General features: G+C 40.9%; 4 protein-coding genes across 11 annotated transcripts in view; 2 read left to right on the plus strand and 2 right to left on the minus strand.

The window, feature by feature from the left end:
- The window catches only part of Dnmt3 (DNA methyltransferase 3), a 174686-nt gene extending 167792 nt beyond the window's left edge, over positions 1-6894 (plus strand). For all 6 annotated transcript variants that reach the window (XM_076420109.1, XM_076420113.1, XM_076420110.1 and 3 more), the window contains 7 exons: positions 1153-1200; positions 1279-1343; positions 1442-1707; positions 3955-4191; positions 4268-4409; positions 4555-4769; positions 6635-6894. In XM_076420109.1, the coding sequence (XP_076276224.1) occupies positions 1153-1200; positions 1279-1343; positions 1442-1707; positions 3955-4191; positions 4268-4409; positions 4555-4769; positions 6635-6894 (1233 nt within the window). The remainder of the gene's footprint in view (positions 1-1152; positions 1201-1278; positions 1344-1441; positions 1708-3954; positions 4192-4267; positions 4410-4554; positions 4770-6634) is intronic.
- Positions 6895-6985: 91 nt separating this feature from the next.
- On the minus strand, positions 6986-13423 carry LOC143207075 (polynucleotide 5'-hydroxyl-kinase NOL9). Its single transcript, XM_076420117.1, has 7 exons — positions 13184-13423; positions 12853-13067; positions 10601-12195; positions 9505-9704; positions 9399-9443; positions 7605-7798; positions 6986-7527 (listed from the first exon to the last, which is right to left on the minus strand). Exons 1-7 carry the CDS (start codon positions 13249-13251, stop codon positions 7286-7288), a joined length of 2559 nt encoding a protein of 852 aa, XP_076276232.1. The 5' UTR covers positions 13252-13423; the 3' UTR covers positions 6986-7285.
- A 618-nt stretch (positions 13424-14041) lies between these two features.
- Ada (adenosine deaminase-like protein) lies at positions 14042-17464 on the plus strand. Of its 2 annotated transcripts, none has more exons than XM_076420125.1 (8): positions 14042-14288; positions 14377-14548; positions 14651-14781; positions 14880-15071; positions 15619-15856; positions 15922-16057; positions 16330-16430; positions 16523-17464. In XM_076420125.1, the coding sequence occupies exons 2-8, from the start codon at positions 14489-14491 to the stop codon at positions 16715-16717; spliced, it is 1053 nt and encodes a 350-aa protein (XP_076276240.1). In that variant the 5' UTR covers positions 14042-14288; positions 14377-14488; the 3' UTR covers positions 16718-17464. The 2 variants fall into 2 exon arrangements, with proteins under 2 accessions (XP_076276240.1, XP_076276241.1); XM_076420126.1 differs by having other exon boundaries at positions 14042-14241.
- The window catches only part of Retn (retained), a 180763-nt gene continuing 175574 nt past the window's right edge, over positions 16304-21492 (minus strand). For both annotated transcript variants that reach the window (XM_076420118.1, XM_076420119.1), the window contains exon 9: positions 16304-20771. In XM_076420118.1, the coding sequence (XP_076276233.1) occupies positions 20617-20771 (155 nt within the window). In that variant the 3' untranslated portion in view covers positions 16304-20616. The remainder of the gene's footprint in view (positions 20772-21492) is intronic.

Here is a 21492-nt window from a genome sequence, read left to right on the forward strand (position 1 = left end):
TATTGGTCCACGAAAAGAGTGAACGTTCATCAAATTCTACAAAAGACTGTTTTCCTTAATTGTTTCATCGTTCTGTAATCCTTTCTCGCCGCTTTCTGTTTCAGTTACTTCCTCGAAAAACGTTCTTCGCTCTTCCTACACTTCCTTAGATCCGCCCACTGCTCCAAACTGCCATTGTTCATCGCGAAAAGAGTGAACGTTTTATCGAATTCTACAAAAGACTGTTTTCCTTAATTGTTTCATCGTTCTGTAATCCTTTCTCGCCGCTTTCTGGTTCAGTTTCTTCCTCGAAAAACGTTCTTCGCTCCTCCCACACTTCCTTAGCTCCGCCCACTGCTCCAGAGAGCCTCTATTAGTACTTATAAGTACTACACGAAATATTGTTTTTCTTAATTGATTCGTCTTCCGTCGTTTCAGTTTCTACCTCGAAAAATTATCTTGGCTCCTCCTCCGCTGTCCTATCTCCGCCCATTGATTCCCATGAAACTTGAAGCTCGGTATACCATACTCTAATTATTCTATTACTGATATCCATAACAGTCTCCAACACTTCAGTCGATAACCAGCAAGTGATTCTTGCAAAATGTTCTATTAGAATTATTTTCAATTAATTTTCAACTTAAGAATTTATTGTGCTGCATTGATAATGTATGTATTGGATTGGCCGGAAAGTTCTTTTGATTTTTAAGTGAAAATCTGAAGAAATCCAATCCATGTAGTTCTCGCACTAAACGATTCTGTATACGTAGACTCCCCCAAATAGAACGGCGCACTTCTCTCTGTAAAATGTAACACTGAGTAGAAAGTTTATATTTTGCATAAAGATCCGCTGTCTAGTCATCACAAATAAAGAAGGTATTTGGTGGCTTCATTTAGGTGAACTGTATATAATACACATTATAGATAAATGGCTATAAATTTGGATATACACATTCCCCTTATTTCCACAAAGTAAAATAGTCACTTTTAGTGGTGCATAAACCAATTGTTACAATTTGAAAAAATATTTGAAGCATTACAAATCATTCGTAATAATTCTCAGTGATTCTAGTAGTAATGTTTTATCGGAATCACCTGTTGGTTATGACAACGTAAGAACGAAACGAGCGTGATGTACATACGTGGTAGGGCTACAATTCACGTTGCTTCCAGGAACAATACAAGCCGTGCATGTTCGTGTTCGGGAACGACGGGAAATGCGTAAGTATTTGCATTCGATCTAACTCGAACTCGTTCCTCTTAGCGCGGATTGATAATGAATGTTGACTGGTCTGCTAGTTCTACTGCACGATTTGCGCGGCGACCGGGACGGTGATCATTTGCGACAACGAGGACTGTCCGAGGTAAATCGCGCGGCGTGGCCCCGGGGATCGATGGGGGCGGTGGCCAGTTGTATACTGGCGCGGGGTATGTGTATATTCCTGGATCGTTCGTTTTACAGGGTTTATTGTACTGCCTGCATGAAACACTTGCTGTGCCCGGCGACCTACGAGCAGGTGCTGCTCGAAGATCCTTGGAAGTGTTTCCTCTGTAAAGTGAGGTCCGGCTCTGTCCCGGACATCGTAGTGAGGCCGCGATCCAACTGGAAAGACAAAATAATCGATATGTTCCGGACTAGCGGCAGCTCTTCCACAACGGTCGCCAACAACCACGCAGACAACAAGAGGAGGATCCGAGTTCTTTCCCTGTTCGACGGCCTGAGCACCGGTAAACGGGATTTCCCACTACTTCTCTCTCTTTCTGTTACTCTATCTCCTGCGAATCAGTACAGAAATGCCCCCCATAACGAGAAACAAAAATTGTAATTATTACAGTAAAGTCGCGATCTGGCTCCCTGAGGATCTCCACGATCACTGTCCCTTCGCCTATCCCTTCCACAGGGAAGCATCCCTGCGAGGGGCCAAGAAGCTCGAGCTATTTACATGTTGTCCTTTTTTAAGTTCGACATACTTTGTACTTGTAAAAAAATAGTTTCTCTACACGATCTCTGTCCCTGCTCGGAACAGGCGATGGGAGCTAGATCGCGTTTTTACTGTATCAAACCTAAGGGGCTCTTTTCCAGCAGACGACGCTTGCGCGTGTACACTCACACACTGCTAGATCACGTATACGTATGCAAAGATTGCAAGGGTTCGGGTTTCCACTTCTGATTTCTCGATAATGCAAAGACACGGGGTTTTGTAGTAGTCGAAATCGCTAGATGAAAGATCAATCTAGGGCGCTGTTTGCCTCAAAAGTCCTTCTTTTACGTTTCCGAGCAATGGTTTTGCAATATTTGGCTGCATGTTGCCCGTCAGATGGCGCTGCAGTTACGCCGGCGTACTAACTAGCCTCTCCGACGGGAACATGCAGCCGAATATTGCAAACCCATTGCTCGGAAACGTAAAAGAAGGACTTTTGAGGCAAACAGCGCCCTAGATCAATCTTTCATCCGGTGATTTTGACTACTACAAAACCCCGTCTTTGCATTATCGAGAAATCAGAAGTGGAATCCTGGACCCTTGCAATCCTCGCGTACGTATACATAGTCTAGCGGTGTGTGAGTGTGCCCTAGGAGGTGCATGAGTGTTCACGCGCGAGCGTCATCTGCTGAAAAAGGCCCCCTCAAGGGGGTGTTCTCCTTTCCAGGATTACAAGGCTGCGGGATGCGCATTTCTCGATAATGGGATTTTTCAGTACCCAAAAGCGCTAGATAAGAGATCAATCTAGGCCGCTGTTTCCAGCAAAAAAACCTACTTTTACGTTTACGAGGCGTAATTTGCATTATTCGGCAGCTTTATGAAAATAGCTACATGCACACCTTTATGACAGCTACATGCTGCCGAATAATGAAAATTACGCCTCGTAAACCTAAAAGCAGGACTTTTGAGGGAGACAGCGGTCTAGATCGATCTTTTATCTAGCGCTTTTCACTATTAAAAAGCTCATCTTTGCATTATCGAGAAATGTGCCCTTAATTATGAAAGTGATCTAAGACGTGTATTTCTTGTTCCGAGAATATTTAGAGGAGAAAGATATTAACGCTAAATGAATTCCATATAATGTAGAAATAATAAGCCCTACTTAACGGTTAATTTTTCACAATAACGTAAAAATTACATTGAATTCATTTAGCTTAAAATAATGTGACTTCGCTTTTTCGAAATTATGGACACAAATGAGAAGGCGCATCCCGCATAAAATTTAATTTACTTTGATCTGACATACACTAACACCGAGTTGTCTTGTAACGCGGCACTCTCACAACGCGGAGCAAAAATTGCAAAGCCCTACGACGCCGGTATGTACTCTATAATTGTGAATTTCTTATACTCAACTCGTAGACTTAATCTTATTTGTACAGGGTGCGGCAAGATAACTTCCTTAAAGCTGATGGGAGTCCCAGGCGGGTGTGCGTGGTCTCGTTCGAGAGAGGGGATCCTAAAGTTTTGTTAACTTGTGTTTCAGTCGTCATCACGCGTTGGAGTAACAAGCAGCGTGCGTTTGCCTTAGAGGCCTATTTTTCTAACGGCCGGTCTTTCGGTGGTTTCAACCCAGCGTGCTTTCCGAAATCGTTTCAATATTGCGCCATTGGATCCTGTCCCGGACCGGAAATCAATTTTGTTATGGGTCGCAACGTTCAGGGAAACTGGTTCTGTGCAGAAAAGAAGAACTGGAGACGCACGTCCCATCAGAACACCTGAGGACAACGAAGTACCGAACGGTCGTTGGAAAAATAGGCCTCTAAGGCAAACGCACGCTGCTCGTTACTCCAACGCATGATGACGACTGAAACACAAGTTAACCAAACTTCAGGATCCCCGCTCTCGAACGAGACCACGCACACCCGCCTAGGACTCCCATCAGCTTCAAAGCGCTCATTTCAAATAAGGAAGTTATCTTGCCGCACCCTGTACTAATTATTATCCGCGTTACAAGAGAGGGTTGTACTCTATCGTCGCGCGTCTTCTTCAGGGATGCTAGTCCTCCAGAAGTTGGGCTTGGAGGTGGAGGTCTATTACGCCAGCGAGATCGACCCTGATGCGCTGATGGTTAGCGCGATGCACTACGGAGACCACATTGTCCAGCTTGGCGACGTCCGGAACATCACCAAGGAGATGATCAAGGAGATGGTGCCCATCGATCTGCTGATCGGAGGATCGCCCTGCAACGATTTGAGCCTTGTCAATCCTGCCCGCTTAGGTCTTCATGGTACGCTGTTACGATAGGAGAGACTGTGTTCTATAAAATGAAGGTACTTACGTTCTTTGTTGTTTGACTCTGGCAGACCCCAGGGGCACCGGGATACTGTTCTTTGAATATTGGCGAGTGTTGAAGCTCGTGAAAAAACTGAACAGTGGTCGTCACTTGTTCTGGTTATACGAGAATGTCGCATCGATGCCGAGCGTGTACAGATTGGAGATCAACAAGTAGGCCTTCGACCCGTCCAGTGCTGAACATGGATGAAATGAATTGTTCTATGCTAGGCAATCCTTCATCCAGAGATCAGCACTACGATGATTAATATTGTTTGATTTATTGGCAGTATTTAACGATTTGATAATGACGTTTCAGGCACCTGGGCCAGGAGCCCGACGTGATAGACTCGGCAGACTTTTCTCCTCAACACAGACTGAGACTGTATTGGCATAATCTGCCGTTTGAACGATACTCGCTGCCTTTCCAAGGCGATACTGATGTGCAAGACATACTGACGCCGCACTGTCAACGGTACGCCCTCGTCAAGAAGATCCGCACAGTCACTACCAAAGTGAATTCCTTGAAACAAGGTATGACCACTTTGTGAGAATGTAAAATACAGGGTGGTCCACCTAAATGTAGCCACCTAAATATCGCCTTTGTTTGTGGTGAACACATAACTAATAAATGTTTTTAATGCAATGTAAATGGTATCAGAAGGTGAATGCTTTGCAAATACCTTGTATCTACTAATATCAGTGGTATCGACGGAAACGAATATGATATTCAATTTCAATTTTAGAAGTCAGAGGTTATTTCAATGCCATATTATTAATATGTCTAAATACGTTTTAATGTCAACTAGAATATGCAACGAAAATAATATACAGGGTGGAGCAATAACTATTAGCACCTCAGATATCTTCGAAACTATAAGTTTCACAGAAATATTTGCTGAAATAAAATTGCACAGTACGAAGGGGGCCATCCGGTGGCGATAATAATTTTTTTGCAGGTGGGGGTACTTCGGACATTTGAAGGTCACCTTCATTTTTTTTAAATGGAATGAGACATTTTTTAATGCATCAATCGATGCAGCTGGACATTCGTTATAAAAAAGTACTAACCTATGTATGTCGAAAAGTTAGTAGTTCAAGAGATATTTCAATTTAAATAATTCTAAAACACCATTACTGTCGTACTAAGACGTTACACAAGTAAGTAAATTGGTTCTGTTGACTTTTTAAACGTGATCACCTCTATCACACAGCGCCATTCTTCACCTTTCATTCAAGCCCTCGAACACTGCAAAACTCCCACTGGAACACGTTCTAAAATCGTCTCGAAGACGTCGTGTCTGATCTGGTTCGGATAGTCGAGGCTTCACTATATCGTGGATTAGGCAAACAATTATAGTTCGAACTGCATCGTGTGGGATATCATTTTAACCGGAAAAGAGCTGCCCGTGTGCCAGTGGAGGTTTCATAAATAAACAATCAAAAATAAGTTAGTTACGAACAGAATTCTGCGTTGAAAAATAAGTCTGAGACACAAACCGAATTGATTCTCATTGAATTCGTTGGCCAGTGTACAGCGTCGCCATTTAATGGGCTGACATTCCTCGACAGCGTAATGTAGCAAACTTTATCGAATTCGCAAGTAAGTAAACGCTAACGTCTTAGTACGACAGTAATGGTGTTTTAGTGTTGTTCAAATTGAAATATCTCCTGAAATACGAACTTTCCGACATACATAGGTTAGTACTTTTTTATAACGAATATCGAGCCGCATCGATTGATGTATTAAGAAATACCTCATTCTATTTAAAAAAATGAAGGTGACCTTCAAACGTCCGAAGTACCTCCACCTGCAGAAAAACTATTATTGCCACCGGATGGCCCCCCTTGTACTGTGTAATTTTATTTCAGCAAATATTTTTGTGAAACTTATAGTTTCGAAGATATCTGAGGTGCTAATAGTTATTGCCCCACCCTGTACACATTTACAAGGAACAAAATATGTTCCTTGGACCTTGAAAACTCCGAAAAAAGACATTGAGGAAACAAGTAACGTTTGCGAAACATTCACCTTGTGTTACCGTTTACATTGCATTCAATTAGATGGCCACATTTAGGTGGACCACCCTGTATAGTCCTCTTCCAGACACCCATTCGTGTATGAAAGAAGACACTTAAAAAAAGGTCACAGTCAATGAAAATAGTCGCAATAGTTTATCAATATTAACACGTCCCGTGCCGTTTTTGCACGACGATTAAACGAACTTATGTGTTTTGTTCTATACTGCATGTCTTATTAATGCTTCATTTTCTTGGTGGAAATATATTCTAGAGTGTTAAACCTGTTACAAAATATATGTTTGTGGTACACGTGGCACGGGACGTGTTAATAAAGGGAAAACCGGCCTACGATTAACGAGGATTTTTCTGGACATTAGGAAAAACGGCCCTGAAACCAATCCTTATGAAGGACCAAAGCGACTCGCTGTGGATCACCGAGCTCGAGGAGATATTCGGGTTCCCCCGTCACTACACGGACGTGAAGAACCTGTCCGCGACGAAGCGGCAAAGACTGATAGGGAAATCTTGGAGCGTGCAAACCCTCACTGCCATTTTTAAATCTCTTTGCCCTTATTTTATGCTCTCACCAGCCCCAAGAGTTTCCACCCCCGGCCTTCTAAAGGCTCCGTTCGACTAAACCCGTCTAACGAAAACTTCAGAACAGGATCTTTGTATCGTTTTACATGGACCATTCAATCTAGTCCGAAAAGAGATGAATGCTTCCACGATTTTTATGTTTAATTTTTTTTCCGTTTATTTTTAATGTTATTACAATCGAGATAACCAACTATGTTCTAGATCTTTATCCTTGTTGTCTGCATGATGTAACAGATATTTTCTCTCCGTATATGTAAAATATGTTTTACAAATGTGTTCGAATAATATCGTACATTTTTTACATTCTCTCGGTTGCTGTTCGAAACAGAAGAGTCTCGGGCAACCGTTTGTTGATGAATAAAAGGAGATGAATGAAAAATAAACGTTGTCTTGGTTATGTACAGAGTCGCGGGAACCCTCGACGGGACTCGTTACGAATTAGCATTCGCTCTTTGATATCTCATACGGAAGTATCCTCTGCGGTATTCCCGACTGGTTGGCAACTCGTTGGTGCCACCGGTATACGGAACGTTTCTCTGTTGGTTCAACTGCAACAGGGTGACGGGTACCGGTATACAGCCCACCAAACAATTCACATACTGCATCACCCAAGCCGGTTGCGGCGTGTTTATAAAGACTTCCTCGCGTTCCGTGTCGACTCCCCTGACAATACCTGGATAAGTATGGTTCACAATCATTCCCAGATGTTCTTTACATAACAGAGAAAACGTGTCGCGATAAAACGCTCACCGAAACCGTAACACGAGCACAGCGGCGACCTGTCCAACACCCTCAAGCCAGATACCAAGTCCGTTGGTTGCGATTCAGGGTCCTGCAGATCGATTCCGCACAGTGCAACTATGTTTCCATTGATTACGCTCAACACATGCGTCGGTGGCGCAGATGCTCGAGGTATCGAGACGATTATCGAAGAGAACGGGGTCCTGTAATTGAGATTCGACAATTTTACCGTCTATTTACTTCGTGTACAAAGTAACCATTTGGTGGACATTCGGAGTTTCACGCGCGATTAATTACCAAACTACATACAGCTGGTAAAAAATGTTTCACATGAAAGTTACTCTGCCTCGAGGGAGGCATCTTATGGTAGTCGCAAACCTCTAGGTCAGGCAGTTCCAACCTTCTCCCCTCCGACAATTGCAAGGTCCCCCACCGTCGAACCTCTTTACAATGTATGTGTGTGCATCGCGTCGTGCGGCACGCGGCTCTCGTGGTGGAAGCTTCGCACTACTATACATTATAACGATGAAGTCTAAGAATGGGGGAAGAACCTAAGCGGAGAAGGTGCCTCGAATAGTTCCGGAGCTACTCGTTGGAACTGCCTGCTCTAGGTGGACGTGCTTCCGAGATTTCAAGGTGATCTCCGTTTGTTTCTTTTGTTTTCATACAGAACAGTGTGTTTCGTCTTCCAAGGTCATTTAGTGCCGTTCAAAATTTAGCTTAGCTGGACGGAAGCACGTCCACCTAGATAAGTTCAAATTCTATAATGTATTCTGTATAATGCTGCGGTTTCCAACCTGGGAGGCGCCAAAATTTTTGAATAAGAAAGTAATTTCCATAACATAATATCTACAAATATACAAAAGGAACTGTACCCTACAGAAGTAACTAGAAAGGAACTAGAATCTTAACTAGATTTTGGGTCGAAACATGGGTTTGCGCGCCTCGGTTTTTTGTCCTTATTTGAGCAGATTTTGGGCTGGGTGAGGGCTCATTCTATAAAGGAAGGTTAAATGCAGCACGCTCTGCTATTGATTTAACGAGATTATGTTTATATCGAATAATATGAGTGCCCAAAGAAGGGAAAAAATCGAGAAAAACAACCGCAGATTTCAATGTATTTTTCTGTCTCAAAGAGACTTTTTTGACTGATGTGATGAGCAGAGCGCGCTACGATGAACCTTCCTCTATCAAATGAACCTTTGTGCAGCTCAAAATATGCTCGTATAAGGACAAAAGACCGAGGCGCGTGATTTCATTCACATAGCAGAGATTTTCCCATATTACGTTCATGAAGACAGTGGTCCTCTCTGATGCAGAGCCAGTCTAGAGCCAATTTTAGTTCAGTTAGTTTAGACGAGATGGCGCCTAATCAGGAGGACTGTCAATCAGTGCTGCGATATGGTGCAACATTTCACTGCTGTCAACGTGATATCATAGCAAAACTGACACAGACGAGGTATTCTCATCGGTGGCACTAATATTAGTGCGACCTGCCCTGTATAACGGCATTCGCGACGAGCTGAATAGAATATGGAAATAGCAAGCAACTCCATCTCGTGTTCATTAGGCAGTTGCGTGTTTATCAATGTTACCAAACTGTTTTTCTGCACAGAGGTTGATAACATTGATAAATACCCCAAAATCTGAGGGTACAGTTCCCCCTTAACAATTTTTTAAACGTATTTATATTATTATTAAAAATATGAAAGGTAGGAAGGCGCGGAAAAGAAACTTTTTCGGGGAGTCGTAGTAGCATAAAGGTTGGAAACCGCTGGTATAATGTGTAGAAATGATGCTTACACGTATGGCATAGCTTCATTTAGCGACAAGCTGTTGGTGCAACACCTGCAAGAAAAATTTTTTAAAACATCAAGTGATCAGCATCGTGAATAATTTTTTGGCTTACGTAGGATCGATGGGGCCCCGCATGATCTCGCTTAGGTAAGAGATCAGCACGAGTTCTCGCTGCTGATAGGGTTCCATGTTCCAAGTCTCGTTTACCGGAGCGCTTTTGCGTTCAGCGTGGGTACGTATCATGAACAATTCGTGATCACAATTTTGGTTCCAATTAAAATCGTTCATGCTCCATGACACCCTCGAAAATTTCTACGAAAAGCAGATTGTCAACGCTATACCAATCCTCCTCTAGTACCCATCCATATAAAACAGTGATGAGCAACCCGCGGAGCATCCACTGCTAAACGTGGAAACCTAATAATCCTGCATTGATTGTGGGAAGCAAGAATAAAATAAAAATTGATTTTATCCCTTATTGACTTTGTTACATTCAAAAGAAATTTTTTTTAAATTTTTCTAATCCTTTACTGTTTTATATTTCACGCGACCAATTTCTTCATAAACGCATAAAGTTCCACAGTCTACTCATCACAAGGGTCATTCCATGCCAAATCGATCACTTTTTGCAGGCACCATCGTCGATTTTGTTCTAAATGAAATATGTTGTAGTCCATGTGAAATTAGGGGGGGTTTAAGTCATCATTCTGCCGGTTTCGAATTTTTTTAGAAACGGCAGACCTTCAAAGTTTTCAATTTTTGCCCATTTTGGCGAAAACGGGCCTCACTTACGAATTTTGGCCCCTGGCGAATTCTGGCCCCTCATCGAAAAAAACGTAAAAAAAGAATTTGTTTAAATTTTTCGATATTATAAAGTTGATTTTCAAGGTTGGAAAAATTATTTTATAATGGCCCAATCCTTTCCGAATAAAACAAAAAAAAAATGTAGCTCAATCGGACAAACAGTTCCTGCGATAAAAATTCGTAAGTGAGGCCCGTTTTCGCCAAAATGGGCAAAAATTGAAAACTTTGAAGGCCTGCCATTTCTAAAAAAATTCGAAACCGGAAAAATGATGACTTAAACTCCCCTTAATTTCACATGGACTACAACATATTTCATTTAGAACAAAATCGACGGTGGTGCCTGTAAAAAGTGATCGATTTGGCATGGAATGACCCCACAGATATAAAGAACACCCGCTATTCACCTGTTTATTTATCACTCCACTGCTCAAACTATGCGGATAGTTGTTCCTGACCTTCTCGGACATGATTTGCACCACCAAGGAAGGTTGTAGGAGCTTCACTGTAAAAACCATGATGTCCCAGCCGAGACCGCGAGTGAACCCCATGGTGTTCACCACGATCGGTAGTCGCGACATCATAGGACAACTCCACAACCTATCCACCAACATTTTCATTCCCTCTATGTATTTCGTGATGCAACGACTGACATCAATATCGCCGAGGTACAGTTGGAAGACTGGATTCTTTAGATGCGTGAAATTTGGTCCGAGTAGAGGTTCCTCTATCAAACTGTAGGAAATGCAACCGGCTGGCGTGCACTCTGCCTGTCCGGGATCAAAGTCGACGAGGACGACCATCTTGCTAACAGGTAGTAGGCTGTTTATTAAGCAACGAACCGAGGTAGATTTACCAACGTTCTTTCCTCCGGCGATCAAAGTGCAGGATCGTTTGTTGGCACGCCAGCTTGTCAACATTTTCCCAGCAACATCTTGCGTGACGCGATGATCAACGACCATCTCCTTGCAGGCGTAACTGTCGACGTACAGATTCGACTGTAGTATCGCTTCAGCCCTCTTCGGATCCATCCAGGACTGGTACGGAGTATTCTTGATGCTCGGGAACAGTCGGAATGGGTAGAAGGCGTTCAAGAATTTGGTTAGCTTGTTCTCCAGACTCGACAGAAGCAGCACCGTTGTACCAGCTTTGAGATTATTCAAGTCAGCGACCAGCTTGTTCTCGATGTCCCGGTTGATGCCCTCGGCGGAAAGAGACGCCCAAATATCCGGCTGTACATCCTGCGATCTCCAGTCACTAGCTTTGATGCAAACGCTGCTGTACCCTCTCGGAGAGTAGATTTCCATGGGCTTGGTCGTCGCGGTGATTAAAGACCCGTAGACTTCCACCGCCCCAAACATCACTTTCAAAACGATTTTACCAGTGAAACAAAATTGTGTCCTTCCTGGTAGTATCGCTACTATCTTGTTTTTCAAGCAATAAAACTGTACCGGGCACCGATTAGCCTGGACGTCGCTCCTGTTTCTTTTGGGTGTTGAATTTTTGATACTCGCGTTTGGTACATTGCTGTTTGTTGCATCGATTCCGAGGTTTTCTAGACATCCCTCGAAAGAAACTGACGGTTCGTTGGTCTCCCACGTGTCAGAGGCATTATCGTTTTTTGATGTTAATGGCGATTTAATGTACCGTGGTTTGCGATTGGTTTTTGAAGGTGCCACTGTTGTTGTATCATTCCCTTGCGTGTCGGGATTAAGACTTGGACTTGCACAGTTAGCAACGATAATGCTGGCTTTAGCCTTTCGCGAATTGCTACGTCGTGTTCGCTGAGGAAGGGTGTCGCAAGCATCATCATCGTTTCGTAATTCGTGATTCTGTCTCAGTATTTTCGGTATTCTGAATGCAGGCAACGTTCCTGAAAGAGCTTCCACTATCACCGGTGAACCTAAGCTTCTTCGTTGATTGACAATAGCACGACATCGCTTGCTGTTCGTGTCTGCGGATGTGCTTGCCTCTGTTGAATCTAGGCAAGAATCCGTAGAATCTGAAATTGAAGCAACCCCTCTCTATAACGGTGTTGTTTATTCGAGCAAAGATACTATATCTTATTTTATCTTGAACCTGCAAATAACAGTCGCTCTTTACCCCTGCGTACAATAACAATCGGGTGTACTCTAGAGCAGTGGTTCTCAAATGTTGGAATTTTGGATTTCTAGAATAAACCAAAAAATGAAAGTGGTATCAGTTGTTTCACATCACATTGTTTTAAACTAAATTAATGCAACGTAATTTTTACGATTTTGTGAAAAATGAACCATCAGACAGTGCTCGTTATTTCAACATTATATGGAATTGATTTAGTGTTAATTATGAAAGTGGTCTAAGTGAAAAATATAAAAATATGAGTTTATGGAGCTTCATTAATAACTTTTTTTGTTAACAGCGAACAATAGAAGACAATTTACAATTAACAATGAATATATTCTACTCGTCACGCGTTTGCTAACCTTTTAGAAATCTCAAAACAATATTTATTTAATTTGTTTATATGTAATCCTGTAAATATCTCCAAACTAAAAGTAAAAATAAATAAACCACTGAAAGCACCTGCTTCTCGTAATTGAGTACCAGCCTAAAAGCGCTGTATGTACTATAAACAGTTTGAGAACCACTGTTCTAGAGAAGTTCGAACGTTTCTTACTTGATGCTTTAGTGTTGCTGCTACACGACATTTTCATCTTTCGCTTGATATTGCACTGATTGTCCAGCTGTTCGCTGAGCATCGAATTTATACCTGACAAAACATCTTGAACATTCTTAGTACTCGAACAAGACGAACTCATGATCAGGTCTTCTAGAACAGACTTCTTTCTTAGATGAACAAGTTTGTTCGTCCTCTGATACTGGAGTGATTTACTGAAACAAAAGTTGTATTTCTAATCTCTAGAATGTGTGCGGTAAGACAGTGCCAGCACTTTGTGTTCATAATATGTAGATAACAGTGTTTGGATGTATGCACAATGTTTACTTACGCCTTGGTTTCTTTGGGTCTGATTTCGACGACCTCTATTCTTGCGGTCTTAGTTTGTCTCGTTTTCATGTCGGTATTATGTAAACACGCAATTACGAAGTGGAAATGATTCAACTCTCCTCAGGGCACATTGTTGCAAAGTAACCTCAAACCTGGTGTAAACGAACGTAAAGCTGCGTACACAAAGGCGGCACGGATGACTGGAGCCAGAGGTGTTTCGGTATTGGTGTTTGTGAAGCAGCTTCCAATGCGTATGCGCCCCTAGGTCCCTCGTGATTTGCCACGATTTTACGAGTCTTTATTTTTCAGTTTTTAATGTGCCATCATGATTGATTTCAAGTTGTAATAAATCTATCATAAAGTGAATTTGCTCTGGTTTAATTGTTTATTCAAGCTCAAATGATTCTTACCGCTTTTCTCATAAAATACAATGCTTAGTCCGGCAAGAATCATCTGGTCCGTAAGGATGTCCGTATAGCACTAAAGCACGTAGCGGCAGAAGCCTCAAACTGTTAGACAAATTTACCGATAGGACATTCTAACCTCAGAATTGGATAGTGGCGCCATCTATATATAATTTAGATAAATTTGGCTAACAATTTGAGCGTTTTGCCGCTACATACTTTGGCGTGTACAGACATCCTTACCGAGCAGATGATTCTTGCCGAGTCTGTATTGTATCTTATGGGAAAAGTGGCACGAATCATTTGAGCTTGAATAAACAATAATATTTAAATGCTTTCCCTTTAAAATTTTTTAATTTACAGACTCTTAAATTAAAGCTGGAGCTTTTGGAGATGAACTGCAATTTATAAATAATCACGATGAAATATGAAAAATTTAGATACATATTGGCATTGACTAATTGCTATAGTATTCAGCATTTCCATTTCCTAAACTTTCGAAAAACTTATGTATAGCTAATGCCTTGCCTTTGAATTTTTTAACTTCTGTATGACTTAAACAAAAACTGGAAAAATGCTCTTGATGACCGGTGACTTGCGATTTAAAAATAACTATTATTGTATACCGAAAATTAAAATTTACCGAGAAACGCAGGTGTCTATAGTTTTAGGATCGAATACTTAGAAATGCTAAATGAATGAGTAACTGTTTATGAGAACATAAAATAGTTTAGACATTTCTTAATAAACCCATTGTAATGTATGAATTTGTACATTTGTCTTTTACCAGTTTTACCTTCATCATTCTGGAACTCTGGGACATTGTCTTCTTCTATTTATTTAGAAAAGCTGTAAGTGCAAGATAAACAGCACGCGAATTTCAAGGAAACGGCTAAAGATACATGAGGCTTTCTCGCTTCACAATGGATTTAGAAACATTTTGTAAATCTCTGCCGAAAGTGGTGCGTATTTTATTACAACAATTTCTGCCGGGTTTGCGAGAGGTTATGTTAACGTTTCTAAACAATGATTTCTGGAAATTAATATATTTTTATAATTATTAGGAACTTCATGCTCATTTGAACGGCTCGTTAAGTCCGGAGACATTGAAGACGTTATACAAAATGCAGAATCCGGATTCGGACGGTGAAGAGAACATAGTCATGAGCATGGGAAAGTATTCATCATTAGGCGAGTACGCTCATCTTGCCCCTTAACTTTTCATTTTATGATACACTCGATCGTTCATTAATTAATGTTCCAATCTGAAGATGGTATACTTATTTTTCGTAGGTGTTTCAAGGTGTTTGATGTAGCACACGCATTGACGACAACACCAGAGGCTGTGTTTCAGTCAGCTCGTGATGTAATTAAAGAATTTCGTGAAGACAATGTAATTTATTTAGAATTGAGGAGCACTCCTCGATTTATTAATGGGCAAATGACGAAGCGAGAATACATAGATGCCATTATAAGAGGTTTCGAGTAAGCACAATTTCAAAAATAGTTTGACTGGACAATCACGATGTTCATAATTATGAAAGTGGTCTATCTAATTCATATATTTCTTGTTTCGAGATATTTAAAGGAAAAGGATATTAACACTAAATGAAACTGATAAACTCATTTTCTGAAAATTTTCACTTAGACTACTTTCATAAGTATGGGCACAATTATTTCCCAAATTATAGCTCGTTGCAAAAAATATTTCAAGCAGAACTTACTCTGTTTCGGGGGCCACCTTATAGTCGCAAATTTCAAGGTGATTTCAAGATGACCTTTGTTCTTGTTTAGACGAATTCACTTACCTATAACACTTTTGTCTTCTCAGGTCGTTCAAGGTCATTTATCCGAAGTAACGAAAGATATTTTTCATCATTTACTAGTACAGATTTGTTCTGATCAAAGAAATACTGAATTTTTACCAGTTCTACTTTGGAAACTTTTTTTAAACAAAATAAACATAGTTTAACTTAAAAGTTTAGTTTAAAACTAAATTTTCACTTAGAAGACTTTCAATTTATAATTGTAGGGCTTGTAAAACAGACTTCTCAGACATAACTGTGAAGTTATTGGTGTCTATTAATCGGAAACAAGGATACAGAGCAGCAGAGGAGAACATAGAATTAGCGATAGATTATTTTAAGAAATATCCTCAATATGTGGTAGGTCTAGATCTCAGTGGAGATCCAATGGCTGGCGATGCATTTTTAGAGCTATTGAAGAAAGCCAGGAATGCTGGCCTTAAAATTGCAGCTCACTGCGCAGAGGTAAAATTTGTATGGTGATTCACATTCATTGATTACCAATCAAATATTTTCTCGTTTTCACACAGGTATCAAACGAAGTGGAAACAAAAGACATACTTGAATTCAAACCAGATAGACTGGGCCATTGCACTTGCATTCATCCAAACTTACATGGATCCGATAAATTATTCAACATGCTGACTGAATCAAAAATCCCTGTTGGTAAGAACCATTGATACTGTATAATCAGAAGTATTGTGGTAGATGAAAACGGGTTCTCGAGGTCACATTTTCGATATTTCAAGGTCATTTTCTTTTTTTAAATTGAATCATACATTCTAATTACCCCCCCCCCCCCCCCCCCCACGATATAGTAAAGATCTGCGCCTATGATATCGTGGTCTTGACGTGACCTTGACGTGACCTTGAGAACAGACGGACAGAGGGAAACTTTCTGGACTTAGAAGGTTGGTTATACTGACTTTATTCCATAGAACTGTGCCTAACATCGAACGTACAATGCAAGACAGTACCCTCGTACGAATCCCATCAGTTCAAATATTTGCACGAGGCTGGACATCCTATTTGCCTCGGTGTAAGTAAAGCCGTTAATTATTCATGCAAGCTATTATTTGAGGTGCCGGGCAAACATTCAATTAAAGAATCATCGCTCGTCTTTTTTTTCAGACCGACGACAAAGGTGTCTTCCACACGTCGCTGTCGAGGGAATACGAGATCGCCGGTTCAACGTTTGGTCTGGATCGCGAGGATCTCGCGCGGTTGTGCTCGTCTGCCGTGGAGTACACGTTCGCGCCGGAAGAAGAAAAGAAAGCGTTGTTGTCTAGGATTGAGAGCTTTTTAATCGTCAATTCAGAAGTTTGAACATTCTCCAACGGAACGAATAAATGAATCGAGATATATAAAAATAAGAAAAATTTAGTCGGTTACAAAGCATTCGGCCGGGGACATAACGCGTTTAGGCGGGTCAGTCGCTCTAATCCCGACATACACACACACAATATCGAGAACGGTTTCTCTTTTTCTCTCTCTCTCTCTCTCATTCTCTCTCTATCTCCCTCGGCGAGGTAGCAGGACCATAATCATATAAAAGTAATGTCGATTTTATTCGTTATGATATTCGTGGGCTCGTTTACATAGATTTACAGATAAACTACGTTGCTACTTATGGAGAACTATTAATAGCTGAATGTCGCGGTCAGTGTGTGTGTGATTTATTTTTGTTGTTGTTGCTGTTGTCTTGTCTTGATAATATCATATAGAATATATACAACATTTATAGAGCCATTACAATATTATGCTTGTAGGCGTGGTGCTGCATCTTTCGGGCAGACGATGGAATCGACGATATTATCAGGTCTCTGGCGACCCAGCTAGTATTAACGATTACCTCGCCGGTTTGACACACTTCCCGATCACGTTTCCCGTTTTTCTCTTTCCGTCGATCTTCGCGTTTCATAATCGACCGAAAATGAAACGGTGCAAACATAGCACCACTCGGAGCGAAACCGAACACGAGGAGAGCGTTTCACTCTCTTTTAATCGTCTCTCTCTTTTTTTTCATCATGTCGCATAACGACTCTCGCCGCTCGTGTCAGAGTCGTTTCTCGCTATCACGATGTAACAACGTGACAATAGTACATAGCTGCGATAATACTAATAGTAGAGTGATTAGGAATAGCGGTAAGTATAGTCGTAATTAGAATATTTACGATGACAATAATATCGTTCTTAATAACCATAATAAGAAAGTATTTCTACTATATATAATATTCGTCCTATATAACAGTCTTTTTGGCCTAACCATCGAGCTATAAACAATAAAACAATTTCGTCCCCTCTCGCGTGCGCGTCAAATGTGATTCGAAAAATTAATCTTTTAATTTTCCCTCTTTCACGCACTTTGCGCGCTCTCTCCAATTATCTCCTCTCTCTCTCTCTCTCTCTCTCTCTCTGTCTCTCTATCCCTCTTCTTTAGACCTATCTCTTCTTCCCTTACAGTCTCGCGCGCATACTAATGTCTTACCTTCGGTTTATTCTAACGACTATGACCAGACTGCGAATCTCTATGCAAAATCATAATTCTTTGCGTCGAGCCAAAACGAAAAAACCTTCTCCCGAATAATACGAAGGAGTTGATACGATATCCTTAATTTCTACTAAAAACTGATAATTTTTTTTTGCTATTTGTTTTTTTTATATTTTCGTGGTAATCGCATAAAATCCGCAGTCTAACTATGACTACAAGAAGGGTGCACTCTCGCGACGTGTCCTTCGTGATCAAAGGTTCTCCCCCGCGTATATGCTAAGCGCTACTTAAGGTGAAACATCCCTTATCGTCCTCTAGATCTATAGATCGGTGTGTAATATCGACACTGGCCCATGCTCCGACGTCGGTGAACAAGTCTCACCGTCTCGAAGAGAAAAGAAAACAACGAGAACCCTGCCGAAGGGGACGACGAATATCGGAAACGTGGGCCGTCCCGATCGAACGTAAATGTTATAAGAATTTTCAGTGGAACGTCGAGAAACGAGAGGAAGGTAATCGAACGAAGATAGAAGAAGAAGCAGCAAGAAAGGTTTCTCGCGTTCGATCGAGGACGGTTCACTTTCGGTCCCGCGACGGAAACCACGCGTCGCAAAATAAAAGAAAATAAAAATGATTCGTGCGTACAAGAATAAAAATCGCGTTACAATAGTTTTCTTCTCTCTCTCCCTCTCTTTCTCTCTATTCCTGTCCTTAAATCTAGTAAGAATAATAATTATTATTAATATGCTATAGCGTATATAATATTGTCGCACTGAGCTCTGTCCCTTTGCGAAACGAGAAAACAAAGAAAAAAAAGGTTATTCGAATGACTATGTACACTTAACGAACGAGCGATAAGATGGACGATTCTCTACCTCTCTCTGTTTCACTCTTCCCACCCCCACCCTTCTGTCTTACTCTCTCTCTCTTTCTTTGATTCTGTCCATGTACATTGTATACGTGCGTGTATACATATACAGTGACTCCCACTAATATTCAGACACTCTTAAAAACACCATAACTGCTTTCATATTGGAATATACGACTTGAAATTTTTTGAGAAGTAAGAACAGTTGGTTTGCCACACAACGTGACAAAATTTTTTGAAAAAAAAACTGCAAGTTGTCGGAATTGCAGAGAAAATACTAAAAGTTGTATTTTTCAACTTTTTTATGTGGGCTTGTATACAAAATTTAGAAAACACGTTTCGTAGATCTGTGCGAATTAAACGTATTCTGGAAATTTCGTCAAAATCGGTCAACGTTGCAATCAGCTACAAACGTTTAAAGATGGTAAAAATTTCAGATTTTCACGATTCTCGGCGTCCAACTGCAATGAATCTAAGGATTCTTACATCTTTCAATGCCTGTCGTTTTTTCCCGCATCAACCGATTTCTATACTTTCACAGTGCACATAATTGATACAGATCTACAAAAGGTATTTTTTAAAATTTCAATATAGGCCCAATATAGGTAACTTTTAGTATTTTCTCTACAATTCCTATCAAATGCTTTTGAAAAAATTTCTTTTTACATTCTGTAGTAACCTAATTGCTCTAGCTTCCCAAAAAAGTTCAAATCGCATAGTCCAATATTAACAAAGTTATCGTTTTTTTTTTAGAGCGTCCGAATATTAATGGGAGTCACTGTATTTAAAGATCGATATGCACACACTTGTTCATACTCCCATCCACTCTCACTCTCTCGTTTGCTAATAATCGCGGGGATCGCGATAGGTAATAAGTCGCGGTAAAAACAAATATACACGTACTGATTAAAAATGCTATAAAATATCGGAAGAAGGCCGATTCCTCGGTATCGAATTGACAATGCAGCTCGCGTCACCGAGAAACGGGCCTCGAGGCGTCGAGAGATCGGCGGCAATAAATAAGTTAAGATGTTTTGATTCGGCGATAGAGCGATTTAAAAAGAAAAGGAAAAAAAAACGAACGTAAAATAGAGAAAAGAAATGTGGACAAGTGTTCGTGTGTGAGTGAGCGTGTGTGTCTCTCTCTGTGTGTGTGTATGCGATCGATTCATCGATCCGGCCGAATGCTTCCGGTCAAGACACTTGCGGAGAGTGAGTGTCTGGTCTGGTTGCCTTTTGCTTCTTTCTTTTTGTTTTTTCTTTTTCTCTTTTTTTCGTAAATATCATTGTGAAATCGATAACGAACAATGGTCGTCGTCAGCGACACTCCCGGAAAGTTCCTTGAGCGAAAGGAATGCAAGGCGTTCGGAAGTATTCTAATTTACCAAAAGAAAACAAAAGAAAAGAGACACCTGTTTTCATTGCACACGAATCATACATTCAGTACTATTCACACGATATAACAATTGAATTAGCCGCCGAAGCGGAGGAGCAGCCTACCGCGGACGAGACTTCTTTCCGATCTCTCCGAAAATTGTTCGCGGTCTCGAACAACAGAACTTGAAAAACTTCGAACTCGAAGAACCGTTTCGGTCAGTAGAAATGAGAAATCGGTGGAAATATCTGTAGAAACGAAAAGCTCTTCGAACAGTGATCAAGAGATTCAAAAAGATCTCCTCTAGAATCTCTCTACAGTTGAGAATGATAATTATCCTCTCGTCGATGAAATGAATCCGAAACGACTCGGAAGTAATATATTGTCCGAGGTTTTTGTATAATAGTGAAAACGCGAGGCGAATGGATGATCGTTGATTAATTATCGAGACGCATCGTGGGTAGGCTGCTTATCGTTCATCTGCTTGTTGTTCACGAGACCATGCTCCGCGACGCTTTCGCCGTATTGTTGCTCGCAGTGCTGCTTGTGGTCCTGCTGTCTGTTTGGGCAAACAATACTCCTTGGTACATCACTCCGTTCAGCTCCATACTGACCACCAGAGAATTATCGCCATTCCTTCCGTCTCCTGGTGAACAAAGGATTCTACCCTTAGTAAAACAATTGAGAATGTTGCCATGCAAAACCAACCGTGATCGCGACAGAAAGTGTTGGAAACTAGAAAAACTGCGTTACCGATCAATCGCGACATCTTCACTAGAAGTAAGCAATTATGTATCTAATGAGGCGTACGTGAGGAACATCAACCGCTCGTGCGAACAGTCGTCTGTGTTTACAAGTGTATCGTACAAAAAAAAAATATATATATATACGTATATATATATATATATATATATATATATATATATAGACTACCAAAGAGGATTCTGTTCACTGCAAATAACCTATATAACCATTCTACAAGTTATAAATTCTACACAAAGTTTAGCTGAGATTAATGCACTTTCGAGTCACGCGTTTGATACAATGTACCGATTTTGCGATTTCGCGAAATGGCCCTGTAAATTGGCCCCAAGGTCGTGTGATCTGACGCGAAGTCTTAGAGGCTAACGTTTTTCGTATCACTCGCGACATACGGTTGACAATGCTCGGAAAAGTAACCCGAAATTAGATTGATATGCCTGAAGTCGTTTTTAAATATTAATGCCAAGTCTTTCGAACAAAATAAGTTTTTTCATCAAAAGTTAACTGTTTGTGTTATTTTTTTAACTTTAGAGTTCTATCCGGTTTACAAAAAACACCCTTCACATGGTCGTTTAGGCAACGTTTTGTTTTGCTACTGCATTGTG

Source organism: Lasioglossum baleicum, chromosome 3 (assembly GCF_051020765.1).
Source record: "Lasioglossum baleicum chromosome 3, iyLasBale1, whole genome shotgun sequence".
NCBI lineage: Eukaryota > Metazoa > Arthropoda > Insecta > Hymenoptera > Halictidae > Lasioglossum > Lasioglossum baleicum.